Here is a 14,473-nt window from a genome sequence, read left to right as displayed (position 1 = left end):
GTTTCATCGTGCACCTGTGAAGATGTTTTCCTGATGAGAATGGCATCCCTAGCGTTTTTGTCCATTGCCGGCAAGTCTTGGGCAGACGACATAGTCTTTCCCTTCTATTCGTGCTAAGGGAGCAGTGTGGCCTAATGGATAGAGCGCAGGCCTGAGGAACAGACCTGTCTTGTAATCCTGCCTCTGCGATTTGTCTGTTGTGTAATCTTGTGCAGGTCACTTCAAGGTCTGTTCAGTTATCTGTAAAATGAGGATTGACTGTGAACTCTCTGTATTTACCCCAGTGCTTACTACACTGTCTGAGGCATGGTAAGCAGTTAACACATACCATTAAAAAAAAAAATAGCCAACTGATTGAGTGCCTTGAAGCCAATTCTAAATCCCTATTGAAGGTGGCAGAAAGATTAAGGAGGAACAGGACAGAGAAGCTGCTATTCATTTTCACCAGAAATAGACCAATGGGTACCGCAGTGACTCTAGAATGAGTAGAGTGATGAGGGGGAAGTCCAGATTGTCAGGAGTCTAGCGTACCATTGGCAGAGAGGCAGAGAGGCCATCTCGGGAAGCCGATCTTCAGATCCCTGCCTGTTCCCCTAATCCCTCAACAATGACCTATTGACTTTACAAACCCACCCACCATGGCCCAGGGCTGGGAAGAAGTGTTAGGTTCAGAATTTAGTAACAGATGGGCTAAGAAGTTATGACGGTAGTTGAACCCCGTATGACCTCACACTAAGCCCTACTGCCAGAAATGAGATGGCTGAGACTCTTGAAGAAGCCAGGTAGTGGTAGAACCAAGTTTTCACCGCCACGTAGAAGGATGGGCACCGTTATTTCACTCTAGACTTCCACTTTAGTACCTATAATTCATTTATATTAATATGTGTCTCCCCTGTAGACTGCAAGCTTGTCGTGGGCAGGGAAAGTGTCTACCAACTCTATCGTATTGTATTCTCCCAAGTATTTACTCTGCACACGGTAAGCGCTCAGTAAATGCCTTGGACGATTGCTCGATCTAGCCTGATGCCCCATTGTCACCAGATTTGGTCTGTCAGTCTCCCAGCGGACTTGTTAGCCTTCTTCATCGTGCTTTCCTTTTCTTTGTTTCAGAGGTCATTGGGCAGTTTTCTACATAGGAAGCAGGATTTGGTTTTTTGGTTCTGTAGTGATGAAATCCTCAGTTATTTGTAGTAGGGTTTCCTCAGTGCAGACTGGTATAAAATTAACGTTATCTTCAGGCTTATTGTCAGTCCAAAACACCGCAACCGACAATGTGACTGGTTTTTTTGGGGGTATGTGCCTCCAGAGTCAAGTCATCAACATCCAGGGACTCCTGATCGACCATCAGACATCTAATCTTTGATGACTCTCTTGCCTGTTGAGTCGGAAGAGTTTCCTGGCAGATTAGAACTGTGTACTAACACCGGGTTCTTCAGGAATGCCTTCTCACGCACGTCAGCCTGAAATAAGGCTACTACACAGTTTGCTTTATTCTCATGATAATTAGGAAACAATGTTTTTGCTTTGTTTTGGGGTTTTTTTTATGGTATTCACTGAGCACTTAATAATGGTATTTGTTAAATACTCTGTGCCAGGCACCGGATTAAGGGCTGGGGAGATATAAACTAATCAGATTGGACACAGTCCATGTCCCACAGGCGGCTCACGGTCTCAATCCCTATTTTACAGATGAGTTAACTGAGATGCCCAGAAGTGAAGTGACTTGCCCAGGGTAACACAGCAGACAAGTGGCAGAGCTGGAATTAGAACCCAGGTCCTTTGACTCTCAGGCACGTGCTCTATCCACTAGATCATGCTGCTTCTCAGTTAAGCGGGGCTCCATAGTATTTTGGAGTTAGGCGTAGGGTTATATTACCCTTCTCTCTGCGCAGCCAAATCTGCTTATTAGGTATCAGAGCACAGATCTGCAGATGAGGTCAAGTGCCTTTTCAGATTGTAAGGCTACACGGTAGAGGTTTGGGTGCTGCGGGCACTTAGCGCCTCTCTGCCTTCCTGCTCAGATCACGACTGCTGAGCTGGGTTTTGTCCTGAAGCCCATTGCCATGCCGTTCGTGCGTGCTTAACAGAATTCTCTGTTGGTCTGTCCAAACGAATTCTGGCTAGGATCTTAAGAGCTTTAGGGAGCAGTGAGACACTCTGGCCATTTTGCTCTCCTCTCTAAGATGAGGCTCGAGGGGGCACCTTTGCAGCCCGGTGACATTTATTCAGAGGTCCATTTGGTGGGAAATAACCCAGGCAGGCATCAAAGTCCGACATGCCTTTCTTGGTTGTGGATTTCTTCAGGAATGCCATCAGAGCCAGGAGCTTTACCATATTTCATGGGGGCTTTGACTGCGCTAATGACTTCTTCGAGTGTTGGAGTAAAGGTCTGGCTTTCATATTTTGGCTAAAAAGACCTCTCAACTTGGATGATGGAAGATGTGTTCAGAAGATCGTTAAGTGTTGTTGCCATCTCTACAGGATTACCCCCTTGCCATCTGGGAACTTGGCCCGAGGCTTCATCCCGCGGGGCCCGGTTGCCCCGGCATTCAAACTTTTGTTTCTTCCCCACATGCCAACACCTGCCGCTTCCAGGTTCCCCACCCCCGTCCCCTATAGGAACAGTATATGGCATTAGAAACAGAAAGCTTATAATCTTCAGAGAATCACCTTGCCCCCTACTCACCTCGCTACTCTCCTACAACAAACCAACCAGCACACTTGGCTCCTCCAATGCCAACCTACTCACTCTATCTCAATCTCATCGATCTCGCCGCCAACCTCTCGCTCGCATCCTTTCTCTATCCCGAGCTGCCCTCTCTCTTCCTTTCTGACAAACAATTACTGGGCACTGGTCACCTGTATTTTCTCTTTTGAGGGCAACTGAGTTGCATTCAGTGGCTAAAGCAGAGCTAGGCCACCCGAGCTGTTCCCTTGGTAGGAATTTTAGCTCCCCAAAGCCTACCCAAAGAAACCTTCTCCAGGTACAGGGAATAAGTTGCCAACTCTCTTATACTGAACTCTCTCAAGGGCTTAGTAGAGTTCTGGGCTCTAAGTGCTCAGTAAATACCACTGATTGATTGACAAGCCTCTACCCTCCGCCCTGCTTGGACCGTCTAACGGTACCTTGATCTCGCCTATTTCACCACTAACCTCTCGCCCGCGTCCTCTGGCCTGGACCACCCTCCCTTTTCATATCCAACAGACAGTGACTCTCCCCACCTTCAAAGTCTTATTGAAGGCCCATCTCCTCCAAGAGGCCTTCCCTGAATAAGCCCTCTTTTCTCACTCCCTTCTGCATCCCCTGATGTTCTCCCTCTATTCACTGACCCTGTCCCCAGCCCCACAACACTTAGTATCCGTAATATATTTACTTATAGTATTGTTTATCTCCCCCTCTAGACTGTAAGCTCGATGTGGGCAGGGAATGTCTGCCAACTCTGTTGTATTGTACTCTCCCAAATGCTTAATACAATGTCATGACCACAGTGAGTGCTCAGTAATACGATTGAGAATTGGAGATTTTCAGTCACTGGACCGGGAATGAGAGAGAAAGGAGGGAAGCGGTATATCACTGGCAGCATTTGCTCAAATATTGGTAAACTCCTTTAACGTGTGTGCATTCTCCAAAAGGATAGCAGTGAGCCTTTCTACGGCTGCACTGCTATTTTGTTTTGACATGTGGGCTATGTTATTCAAGTCAGGGCAGGGAACGTGTCGACCAACTCTGCTTTGCCATGCTCTCCCAAGCGCTTAGTGAAGTGCTCTGAACACAGTAAGCTCCCAATAAGTACCACTGTTTGATTGATGCAAGTCTGGAGTTTGACGAGGTGATGGTCAAGGAGACGCTCGAGACTTCTCACGTAAGCCTTATTTGTCCTCAAAAGGAGAAGCAGCAATGACATCCAGGCGCAAAGTCATACATGAGTAGGATCTGACCATCACGAGTCTCTCAGCCGCTAATACAAAGGACAGCTGCCATTTTTTCCGTTGTTATTCTTGTTTGTGGTATTTGTTAAACACAGTGTCACAGGTACTGAACTAAGGTTGGGGTAATCAGGTTGGACACAGTCCATGTCCCACCTGAGGCTCAGGGTCTCAATCCCCATTTTTCAGAGGAGGTAATTGAGGCCCAGAGCAGTTAAGTGACTTGCCCGAGGTCACACATCCGAGAGGTGGTCACACATCTGACTCCCGGGCCCGTCCTCTATCCCCTAGATCACACTGCTTCTCTTTGTGAATCTAGAGTTAAGAAGCGTGTTGTGTCGGAAACTCCACAGCATTTTCTTATTCCAAGAATGTCTACTGGAGAAGGCCTGTTGAAGAGGGGCAGAGAAATGGAAGTTGGTTTCAGGATGCATGAGGACCGAAACTATTCAGAGGATAAGTGGAGAATTTCAATTTCTGGGGCTATCAGTGCAGTGGACACCTGTGTTCCAGTTGAGGTAAACAGGGAACAGAAAATGTGGGCCTCACTTAATGATGGAGTGTTCCTCGTTTTCTCCTCTACCCTGTTTAAAGTGCTATCGGAAGCATGGCTTGCCACAAAAATCACCATCTTCCCAGGAGTGGCGCTTAAAGAAAATAACAATTCGCTGAGCACAGATGGCTGATTTGGAGCTTAATAGGTATTAGCACATGATTTTACCCAATGGTCTCTCTTGCTATCAATAATGTGTTATCCTTGCCAAGCTCCCCTCCTGATAACGTTATCTTAGTCGGGCTGAGCTCCTGATAAAATCTTATATCCCCCCACACCTGTCCCGATAAAACCTCATTTTTCGCTTCAACCATGCTTCTGGGAAAGGGGGAGAGATAAAGTTACACACACACACACACTCTCTCTCTCTCTCTCTCCCTCCCTTTCTCTCTCTCCCTTTCTCTCTCCCTCTCTCAACACACTCATGCTGACATATCCCATTTCTGAGACATTAATTGAGCCAACCTGTGAAATTGGGCTTGCAAGTGTGGAGCAAGGGGGCAAAGGAAAAGGAGCGGTTTTTATTTAGGCCAAGAAATCTGCAAGGCGCAGGCTATCACTTGCCATCTCTTGTTTTTAATTTACAGTTGAGCTGGAATTGTTAACATTTATTTAGGTGTTTGACAGTTAACGGAAAGGAATGTTATTGAATGGGCTACTGCTGTATTCGGGATGTTATTTTGGTATTCTTAATGATCTGGGTTACCATTTGTGACTGTCACACATGTTTTTATTTTGCTCTCCAACTGCTGCTAACTACAAAAACATTTGTGCATAAATGGATGGTTTCTCCTTCGTGTTCAGCTCCATCCTCTTTTCCTCTGTCATGTCCTCCTCCTGCCCCCTTCTGCTTTCCCTGTCTCTTCATTGTCTTCTTTCTCTTTAACTTTCTCCACCGGCTGCTTTTTACCCCTCTCCTCTTCTTGCCTCCCCCCTCCCCACCTGCCCGCCTCCTCCTCTTCGTCTCCTCCACTTCTCTGCTCTCTCCCTCTTTTCCTCTCCCTCCCTCATCCTCATCCTCATCCGCCTCCTCCCCTCTTCCCTCCTTCCTCTCTTCTCCTTCCCGTGTGTCCAACTCCTCCCCCCACCCCTTTTCCTCTCCTCTCCCTCCCTCCCCACAATTAATCATCTGAGTGGTGCCCCCGAGCTGGAGGAAGAGCCCTTCTGGATGCTTTCAGAGTGATGAAACACAACAATGCCAATGATGCGCCATCCTCAAATTGATCGAGTGGCTGGGGCGGGGGGAGGGAGGGCGTCGTTTTATAGGAAGCAGCTTTATCTTGGTGGAAATCAGCAGTAATGCAAAACAGCAATCCCAGAGGGATTAGGAAAGAGTTGATGAGCATGGGAAATAAAATACCCCGTAAAAAGCCACCGCCGAAAAAGACGTAGAACACGGGCAATAATTTTACTCCCTGTATTATTCATCTTAGCTTGACTGGAGAAGAGGAGGAAGAAAAGGAGGAGATAGAGCCATCATCTGGGCTTTGGGTCGTTGATAGCGAGCAAAGGGGAGGGCGAGCCACTAGGTGAATGTTGCAGACTTCTCAAATGGAACGAGCTTTGATTTTGGAAAATCCTTTAAAGTGTCTGTTGGCAAGGTGTGCCTGTCTGGCCAGGGATGGCATGCCTTAGTGGAAAGAGCACACGTCTGGGAGCTAAGTGTCCTGCGTTCCAATCCCGGCTCCCCCACTTGTGTGGTGTTATGACGGTGGGCAAATCGCTTGACTCCGCTGGGCCTCAGTTTCCTCAATGGGGAAACGATAGCCATCGTCCCTCCCCCTCAGACTGTGAGCCCCCGTGCGGGACAGGGACTCTGTCCGATTTGCCTATGTTGAGACCACCCCCGGGTTTATTTAAGTGGTTGGCGCGGAGTGACAGATTCCACAGTTATTATTATTGTTGATATGAAGTAGCTGCTACTTGAACCGTGCGGTTCCCAGCATTTTGATTAGTTATTCCTCGCAGGTACTCCTAGTGACATTGGGTGCGTTCCTCGCCCGCAGGTTAAGAAAAGATGGATACAAGCAGAGATGAAGGCGTAATTATCCCCTTGTACTGCTGCATTTCTTTTCCTTTATCTCGCCTCCTCTCCTCCTTTCTCAAAGACCAGTCTTAATAATGCACAGTGAGTGAATGGGCGTCCCTTGAAGGTCCTCAGCAGGGATTGAAATGGATCCTGTTTAGTTCGAAGAACTGGTTGGCTATTTTTCTGCGGTTCCTTTTTGATTTTTCTTTTGAAGGAACTTTGCTCCTATAGCAGACAGCACCTATGCCGTTTCTTACGGCAGAAAGTCGTTTCAAAATCTGGAAGTTTGCTCTGTCAAAGGATGCCGCCGTCCTGACCGAGACCTAAGGAGCGCCTCGTCTGTGACTTAAGGTCTTAGCTGGGAGTCAAATCACACTGCCGTGTCCCTCTTGAGAAATAGAAGCAGGGTGACTTAGTGAATAGACTACGGGCCCGGGAGTCGGAAAGACCTGGGTTCTAATCTCGGCTCCGCCACGTGTCTGCGGTGTGACCCTGGGCCGGTCACTTGAGTTTTCTATGCCTCAGTTACCACATCTGTAAAACGGGGTTTAAGGCTGTGAGCCCCATGTGGGACCTGGGTTCTAATTCCAGCCCCGCCACTTGTCTGTGACTTTGGGCAGGTTACTTAACTTTCCTGGGCCTCAGTTACCTCATTTGTAAAATGGGGATTCTTCTCTGGAGGATCCCCACCAGAGCTCAGCAGATAATCCCAGGGACAGGACATGGGTCATGATGCAGACATGAACGTGAACTTTCCCCCCAAAACACTCCCGCGCACGGAGGCGTTCCGCTACGGAAGCCCATCCTCCCGCTAAGAACTGCAAGAGTGGGAATCACTACCTTGTCAGCCACATTAACATCTGCCAAAAGTCGTTCCCTCGTTGTAAGTTTGGCATTCTGGGAGGAGCAGTAATGATAACAATAATAATAATTGGGGTATTTATTAAGCACTTACTACGTGCCAGGTACTAAGTGCTGGGGTAGGTACAAGATAATCGGGTTGGACCCAGTCCCTGCCCCACATGGGGCTCATAGTCTTAATCCCCACGTGGGACGTGGACTGTGTCCAACTTGATTACCTTGTATCTACCCCAGCCTAGAATAATGCCTGGCCCCTAGTAAGCGCTTAACAAATACCACTTTAAAAAAAAATAAAGTACATTAGGGGAGTAAAGTGTGCGGGCTGGGTTATAATAGGAGATCAGAGAGGGAAGGTAGGAGGGAGACGGCTGATTGAGCACCTCAAGATCTCTCCTCTTGGAGGGCCCACTCCGGTCCCTCTTTGGATCCAGTATTTTCTGGTCATTTTACCCCCTCATGCCCTTCGTGGAAGTAATACCCAGCCTAGCTCCCTGCCCAGGGGCAGCCTTGCCCCTTGGTTCTTGGATTTCTCCCCTTATCTCTTACCGGCTCGCGCCTCCACATTCGGTTGAATTTCAAAATTCCTGAGAGATCCAAAGATATGCAAATGAACATGAAGGGATTCAGATCAGCATTCAGGGCAGTGTGGTTGACAAGTCCCTTATCTCTGTCACTAGACCGCACGGAGGTTGATTTTCAATTTACCCTTTTTGTTCTCAATCCCGAGATGTTTTGATTCTTAATTCAGAACATTCATCTCGAGTGGGTTCCAAGATTCGCTTATGATGATAAAGTCATGTTCCTGGAGGGTTTGGGGGGCCGGTTGTGGGGAGAAGGGCGGCTGTTGCCACCTAGGATTTTGAATAATGGCTTGTTTGACATTTTAAACTCAATGTGGGCTGAACTTCAGATCATCACATTCAGAGTGTGATAGTAAGATGCCCTAAATATGTAAAAAATAGACTGTGCATTTCTAAACAGAGAATAGGTAATGAAGAGGCAGTGGTAGGAATAGCCCAGGAGGTGAAAAGTTGTTCTGAATTGTCCCCCCTGCTCTGTATCTATTATAGTTGTCACTTTTCTGCCTGCCACAGTTGTCCCTTTGCTCCTCCTAGATTCCTTTGATTTTTTTTTTTAAGCAGTCATTAACATTACAAAGAAAGATTTCAAGTTCCTGACACTGCTTGATTAATCATCCTCCATTTGGAATAGATATACCCAAAGAATATCTCCTCTCCAGGGTGATGAAGGAAGCGGGAGGCAGGTTTTCCCAAATGTCCGAAGGCCGGCAGTTGCGTGTACCAGTCATCATCCCAGGGTCGCCTTCCGAGAAGCGGCGTGGCCTAGTGGCAAGAGCACGGGCTTGGGAGTCAGAGGACGTGGGTTCTAATCCCGGCTCCGCCACTTGTCTGCTGTGTGATCTTGGGCAAGTCATTTAATCTCTCTGTGCCTCGGTTATCGCTTCTGTAAAATGGGGAGTAAGACTGTGAGCCCCTCGTGGGACAACCTGGTTAACCTCAAATCTGCCGACCACCTCCTCTGCGCCGTCTCACGCACTCACCAGCCGGTTCTCCTCATCACTCAGTTTTGAACCTCTAGCCTCTTAATCACTACCCTCTCTGTCCACAACATCCTCATCTTCCATCTCTTCCACCCCCTCCCTCCCTACCAAACTCTTCTCTCCCCCAAAGAAAACCTCCACTCTAGACGTATTCCAGGCCATCATTACCCCACTTGGACTCCCCGTCCAATCTCCCCTCTCCTGATGCACTAATCCAAGATCTCAACTCCGCCCTTTCTGCCAAATCTGATTATCTCGAACCACTCAATCTCCAGCCCTCAGCCAACTCCGAGGTACATTTTCTTGGCTCCTGTGCTCATCCGTAAAACTCTGTTGTTGGAAATCCAGGGTCCAGGCTGACTATGGGTACTTCAAATTCATTTTTACTGCCTTCTCTCCTGCTCAGCTACATTATTTCTCCTGTCTCAGTGGCTCCCGCTATTCTAGGTCTTTCATTCTGCCCTCCCAGAGTTCCCAGGCCTCCTATCTTCTTCCTCTTCTCACAGCTAATGATGATAATAATATTTGTTAAGGGTTTACTATGTGACAGGCACTGTACTGAGTGCTGGGGTAGATAGAAGATAATCAGGTTGGACACAGTCCCTGTCTCACATGGGGTCCAGAGTCTTAATTCCCATTTTACTTTTGAGGAAACTGAGGCACAGAGACATTAAGGGACTTGCCCAAGATCACCCAGCACACAAGTGGCAGAGCTGGTGGGTTTGTTTATTTTAAAATTAAGCATAAAGGGGTCCACTGACATGGTTCAGCAGCATTTCAAATGGAGAGCAGGTGAGAGAAGAATGGATTTGACCATGGAATATTATTTTGTGACAATTTCCTTGAACAATGTGTCAGTTTTTACCACTGTAGTAAAGCCTTCCGTTCCCTACTCGTCTCCGTGTTCCGTCTGGATGTATTTTTTTGCAGCTCGGGTACCCTCTGCTTCCAGCAGCAGATACGAAGCAGTGTGGCCTAGTGGATAGATCACGGGCCTTGGAGTCAGAGGGACCTGGGTTCTAATCCCGGCCCCACCACTTGTCTGTGGGACCTTGGGAAAGTCACTTCACTTCTCTGTGCCTCAGTCATCCCATCTGTAAAATGAGGATGAAGCCTGTGAGCCTCATATGAGACAGAGACTGTGTTGGACCTGATTACCTTGTATCTACCCTAGCACTGAGAACGAATGATTTTTGGCACATATGTGACAAATTCCACAATCAATTAATTCCAGCTACAGATCGTTGGTAAAATGCGCCTCTCTGTTCTGGACGCTGATTGTTTGCGTGTTTTTGTTTTCCGCTTTCTCCCTCCTCCCGTCCCGCAGATGGAAAGCCAGTGTCCCTGTCCCCAATGGAGTCCCAAGCCAACAGCCCACGTTACACAGCCTCCAGCCAGAGGGAGCGTGAGAGCCTGGAAGTGCGGGTGCGGGAAGTGGAGGAGGAGAACAGGGCCCTGCGCAAGCAGCTCAGCCTGGCGCAGAATCGCGGCCCGACCCATCGCCGTGGCAACCACTCCAAGACCTACTCGATGGAGGAGGGGACCGGGGACAGTGAGAATCTGCGGGCCGGCATCGTAGCCGGGAACAGTTCCGAGTGTGGGCAGCAGCCAGCGGTGGAGAAGTGTGAGGTAAAAGACACCGTGACTCCAAAGCTTTATTTCCCGTGGCGTTGGACTTCTGAATCCTTCATCCTTAAAAAGAAAACTTATTTACTGTGGACTGGAAACTTGTTCTGGGATAGAGCACGGACCTCGGAGTCAGAAAGATCTGGGTCCTAATCCTCACTCTGATGCTTGTCTGCTGTTTGACTTGGGCAAGTCACGTCCCTTCTCTGGGCCTCAGTTCCCTCATCTGTAAAATAACACCTATGCGACGTGAATGGCGTCCAACGTGATTAGCTTGTATCTACCCCAGCATTTAGTACAGTGCCTGACCCATAGTAAAGCGCTGAATGAATGCCACAAAGAATAAAGAAAGAAGAATGTTTCTGCTAATTCTGTTGTTACTGTCCCAAGCCCTTAGTACAGTGCTCTGCATGTTGTAAGCACTAAATAAGTGCCAGTGATTCAATATTTTACCAAGGAATCCTCAGAGATTGGCTATTCCCTCATTAGAGCTTGACGGGTTTCTAATTTCTCCTTTAGATCGAGGCATTTTCTCCAGGGGTTACTCGGTAGGCTAGAATGTGCCTGTCTTTTTTTTTTGCCATTGTTCTTAGGTTGGCCATCCGAGGATTTCTCTCCTCTGTTCTGTCTTCTAACCCATCCTAATCGCAGGGTGCCGTGGAGTGGCAGGTGGGACTTCTGGCCTGTTCACTTTGTGGTTTTGCTTCACGATTTGTCCCAAGGCATCTCTGGATCAGTGGGCAAAATGGGCGTTTTCAATGCATTAGAAACTTCATTCAGACCCATGGGAGGAAGGGAGATAGACCAGATGAAAAATCCGTGGCCGTCCCATCACATTTCACATCCGACGGAGAAGCGGCGTGGCCTGGTGGTTAAAGCATGGGCTTGGGCGTCAGAATGACCTGGGATCTAATCCCGGGTCCCCCACTTCTCTGCTGTGTGACCTTGAGCAAGTCACTGGGACAACCTGATGACCCTGTATCTCCCCCAGCCCTTAGAACAGTGCTCGGCACCTAGTAAGCGCTTAACGAATACCACCGTTATTACTACTTAACTTCTCTATACCTCAGTTGTATCAACTGCAAAATGGGGACTAAGACTATGAGCCCCATGTGGGGCAGGGGCTGTGTCCAACTGGATTACTTTGTGTCTTCCCCAGCACTTAGAGCATGTAAGTACTTAGGGGAAGCAGCGTGGCTCAATGGAAAGAGCACGGGCTTTGGAGTCGGAGGTCATGAGTTCGAATCCCAGCTCTGCCACTTGTCAGCTGTGTGACTGTGGGCGAGTCACTTAACTTCTCTGTGCCTCAGTTCCCTCATCTGTAAAATGGGGATTAAGACTGTGAGCCCCACGTGGGACATCCTGATTCCCCTGTGTCTACCCCAGCGCTCAGAACGGTGCTCGGCACCTAGTAAGCGCTTAACAAATACCAACGTTATTATTACTTAACAAATACCATTTAAAAAAAAAAATCAGCGCATGCAAAAGGCCTGAGGGAAGAGGCAAGCGGAGCATGGTGCCCTCTGAGTCAACACAGGGAAGAGTTTGTCAGAACCGTAGGGTTGATGAATTCTAGTGCAACGGTCCCTCTCCGGAGATTGCTCTCTGCCTCCTGTTCCTGGGGACTTCAAGCCAAGGGATTTGTGCCCCCGCCGACCTCATCCGGAGTGGTAGAGCTTTGGCCGGGAGGCAGAAACAGCAGAGTAGCTCAGTGGCCATGGCACGACTTGACATTCGAAACAGTGGGGATGCCAAACCATGGACAGAATGCTGGGCAGTCTGAACTCTCCGCCCTCTGTCAAACTGCTCTGAATTGATTTTTGAACAAGAAGGGCGCCCTACTCCCAACCTCCCTTAATGCCAGCTAAGGATGCGGTCCACACGGAGTGAAAGGGGTCTCGGATCTGAGACCTGCTCTGGTTTCAACGCTGCTGCCCAGCTGCAGGGTGAACCGTTTGTGTGCCTGCAGACCTTTCTCATCCGTATACAATGCGATTCTGAGAGTCTGTAGAAGAACTGTGTCTTGTGTCAGTCTCACCCCCAGTGGGGATGATGGGTGGTTTGCCAGGGATTGGTGGGGAACGGTGCTTGTACCCTGTCTTGTCTGTGAAGTGCCAAGTCTCTTAGAGAACGGCAGTTTTTGCGCTTGCTGTTGGTCGAGGCTGTCGTAGGGCTTTGGGAAACGCTGCCGGTTGGGTAGACTGGCTTCAAGTATTCATTCATTCAGTCAGTCCTACTTATTGGGTGCTTACTGGCCGCAAAACACTGTACTAACTGCCTGGGACAGTACAATATGACAATAAACAGACACATTCATTCCTTGCCCAATATAAGCTCCAACAGGCTAATCCCTTTAGAAAAAGGTTGCTCGTGGCTCAGTTGATAAATGTAATGAATCTTTGGAAATAAATAAGCAGTTCTAGATTTTTCAGGAGAACTGGTAGAAAGTTGCAGAAGAATTGAGCTAGTCCCCTTTGAAAATTCGTGGACACTTCTGCTGACATGACCAGATACTATCCCCTTTAAGCACTTGCTAGACACTGCACCCTGAGCCCCACAGCACTTAGGTTCGTATCCGTCATCTATTGATATTAATGTCTCTGTCTTCTTTTAGACTGTAAGCCCCTTGTGAGCAGGAAATGTGACTCATCTCTGCAAATTATGCTCTCCCAAGTGCTTAGTGCAGTGCTCTACGCACAGCAAGGGCTCAATAAATACCATTGATTGATACTGGCAGCAGCAGAGGAGAGTCAACGGGGCACCTGGGTCAGGGATTCAAGCTTCAGGAATTCAAGGCATTTGGGGGGTTCTTCCGGATCCTGCCTCTGGCATTTGAGGCCTCTCTCTGCCTCCATGAAATGGGACAAAGATTAGGAGGTGGTCTCCTCTTCTTCATCGCCCATCTTTGCCATCGTCCTAGACCCAGGTAAGAGTAGGTTAGCAGAAACCCTATCTGATGGGTTATGCGTTCTTCAGTCAACCTGAGCAGGGATTTAGCTTCTGAAAAAAGAGTCTAGTTAGTTTAAAAGTACCTTCAAGATTATAATATCTCTTACCAATAAATTTGTTTGCTCAGTGGGGTTTAGCATTTTGCCCGAGGCAATGCTTATAAAGAACCCGAAAACTCTCACTGAGCCTCCCTTGCCCCTAACTAACCAAATAGGGTTTTGATAACAAAATAGCTTTTATTTTTTTCTTCTTCTTGGAATTCACAGAGCAATTCAATAGCAGTAGTGAATTTGCCTGCAGTCTCCTCATCCCCCATTGCTGGCATAAGCTGGCATTATTGTTTTTGTTTTAGTATTTCTTTGTGCACAGGTATGGAGATATACCATACTTATTGTTCTTATAGGATCCCTCCTGGGTGCAAACTGATGGGCTCTGCTAGAAATCTCCCCCCTAAGTACAATTTTTCATGGCTGTGAAGAAAGAGGCCTGGAAAACATCCCATTGGCCGGAACAATACGAAGTATAATCTGGCACTTGCTAATGACAGTAATTGTGGTGTTGGTTAAGCACTTGCTATGTACAAAGCATGGTACTGATTGCTGGGACAAATATGTGTACTGTATGTGTTTCTGGTATTTGTCGTATGCTTACTGTGTGCTAGACACTGTACAAAGAGCTAGGGTAGGTGCGAGGTTTCCAGGTTGGACACAGCCCGTGCCCCACCTGGGGCTCCCAAGCTTAAACCCTGTATTACAGAGGTAACTGAGGCACAGAGAAGTGAAGTGACTTCCCCAAGCTCACACAGCAGACAAGTAGTGGAGCTGGGATTAGAACCCAGGTCCTTCTGACTCCCAGGCCTGTGCTCTATCACCAGGCCACGCCGCTTCTCTAGAAATAAAAGATAAAGTTAGACACAGTCTTTCCCCCATGGAGCACACAGCCTAAGTAGGAGGGGAAAAAGGCATTT

The 14,473-nt window shown here is 48.0% G+C and overlaps 1 protein-coding gene across 7 annotated transcripts in view; it reads left to right on the top strand.

Annotated features, from left to right (window-relative positions):
• Positions 1–14,473, top strand: part of LARGE1 (LARGE xylosyl- and glucuronyltransferase 1) — a 349,906-nt gene that overhangs the window by 157,950 nt on the left and 177,483 nt on the right. For all 7 annotated transcript variants that reach the window (XM_029078653.2, XM_029078655.2, XM_039914014.1 and 4 more), the window contains one exon: positions 10,259–10,560. In XM_029078653.2, coding sequence (XP_028934486.1) covers positions 10,259–10,560 — 302 coding nt within the window. The remainder of the gene's footprint in view (positions 1–10,258; positions 10,561–14,473) is intronic.

Source organism: Ornithorhynchus anatinus, chromosome 14 (assembly GCF_004115215.2).
Source record: "Ornithorhynchus anatinus isolate Pmale09 chromosome 14, mOrnAna1.pri.v4, whole genome shotgun sequence".
Classification (NCBI taxonomy): domain Eukaryota; kingdom Metazoa; phylum Chordata; class Mammalia; order Monotremata; family Ornithorhynchidae; genus Ornithorhynchus; species Ornithorhynchus anatinus.
The sequence above is the reverse complement of the archived record's forward strand: the minus strand, read 5'-3'. Positions and strand labels throughout refer to the sequence as shown.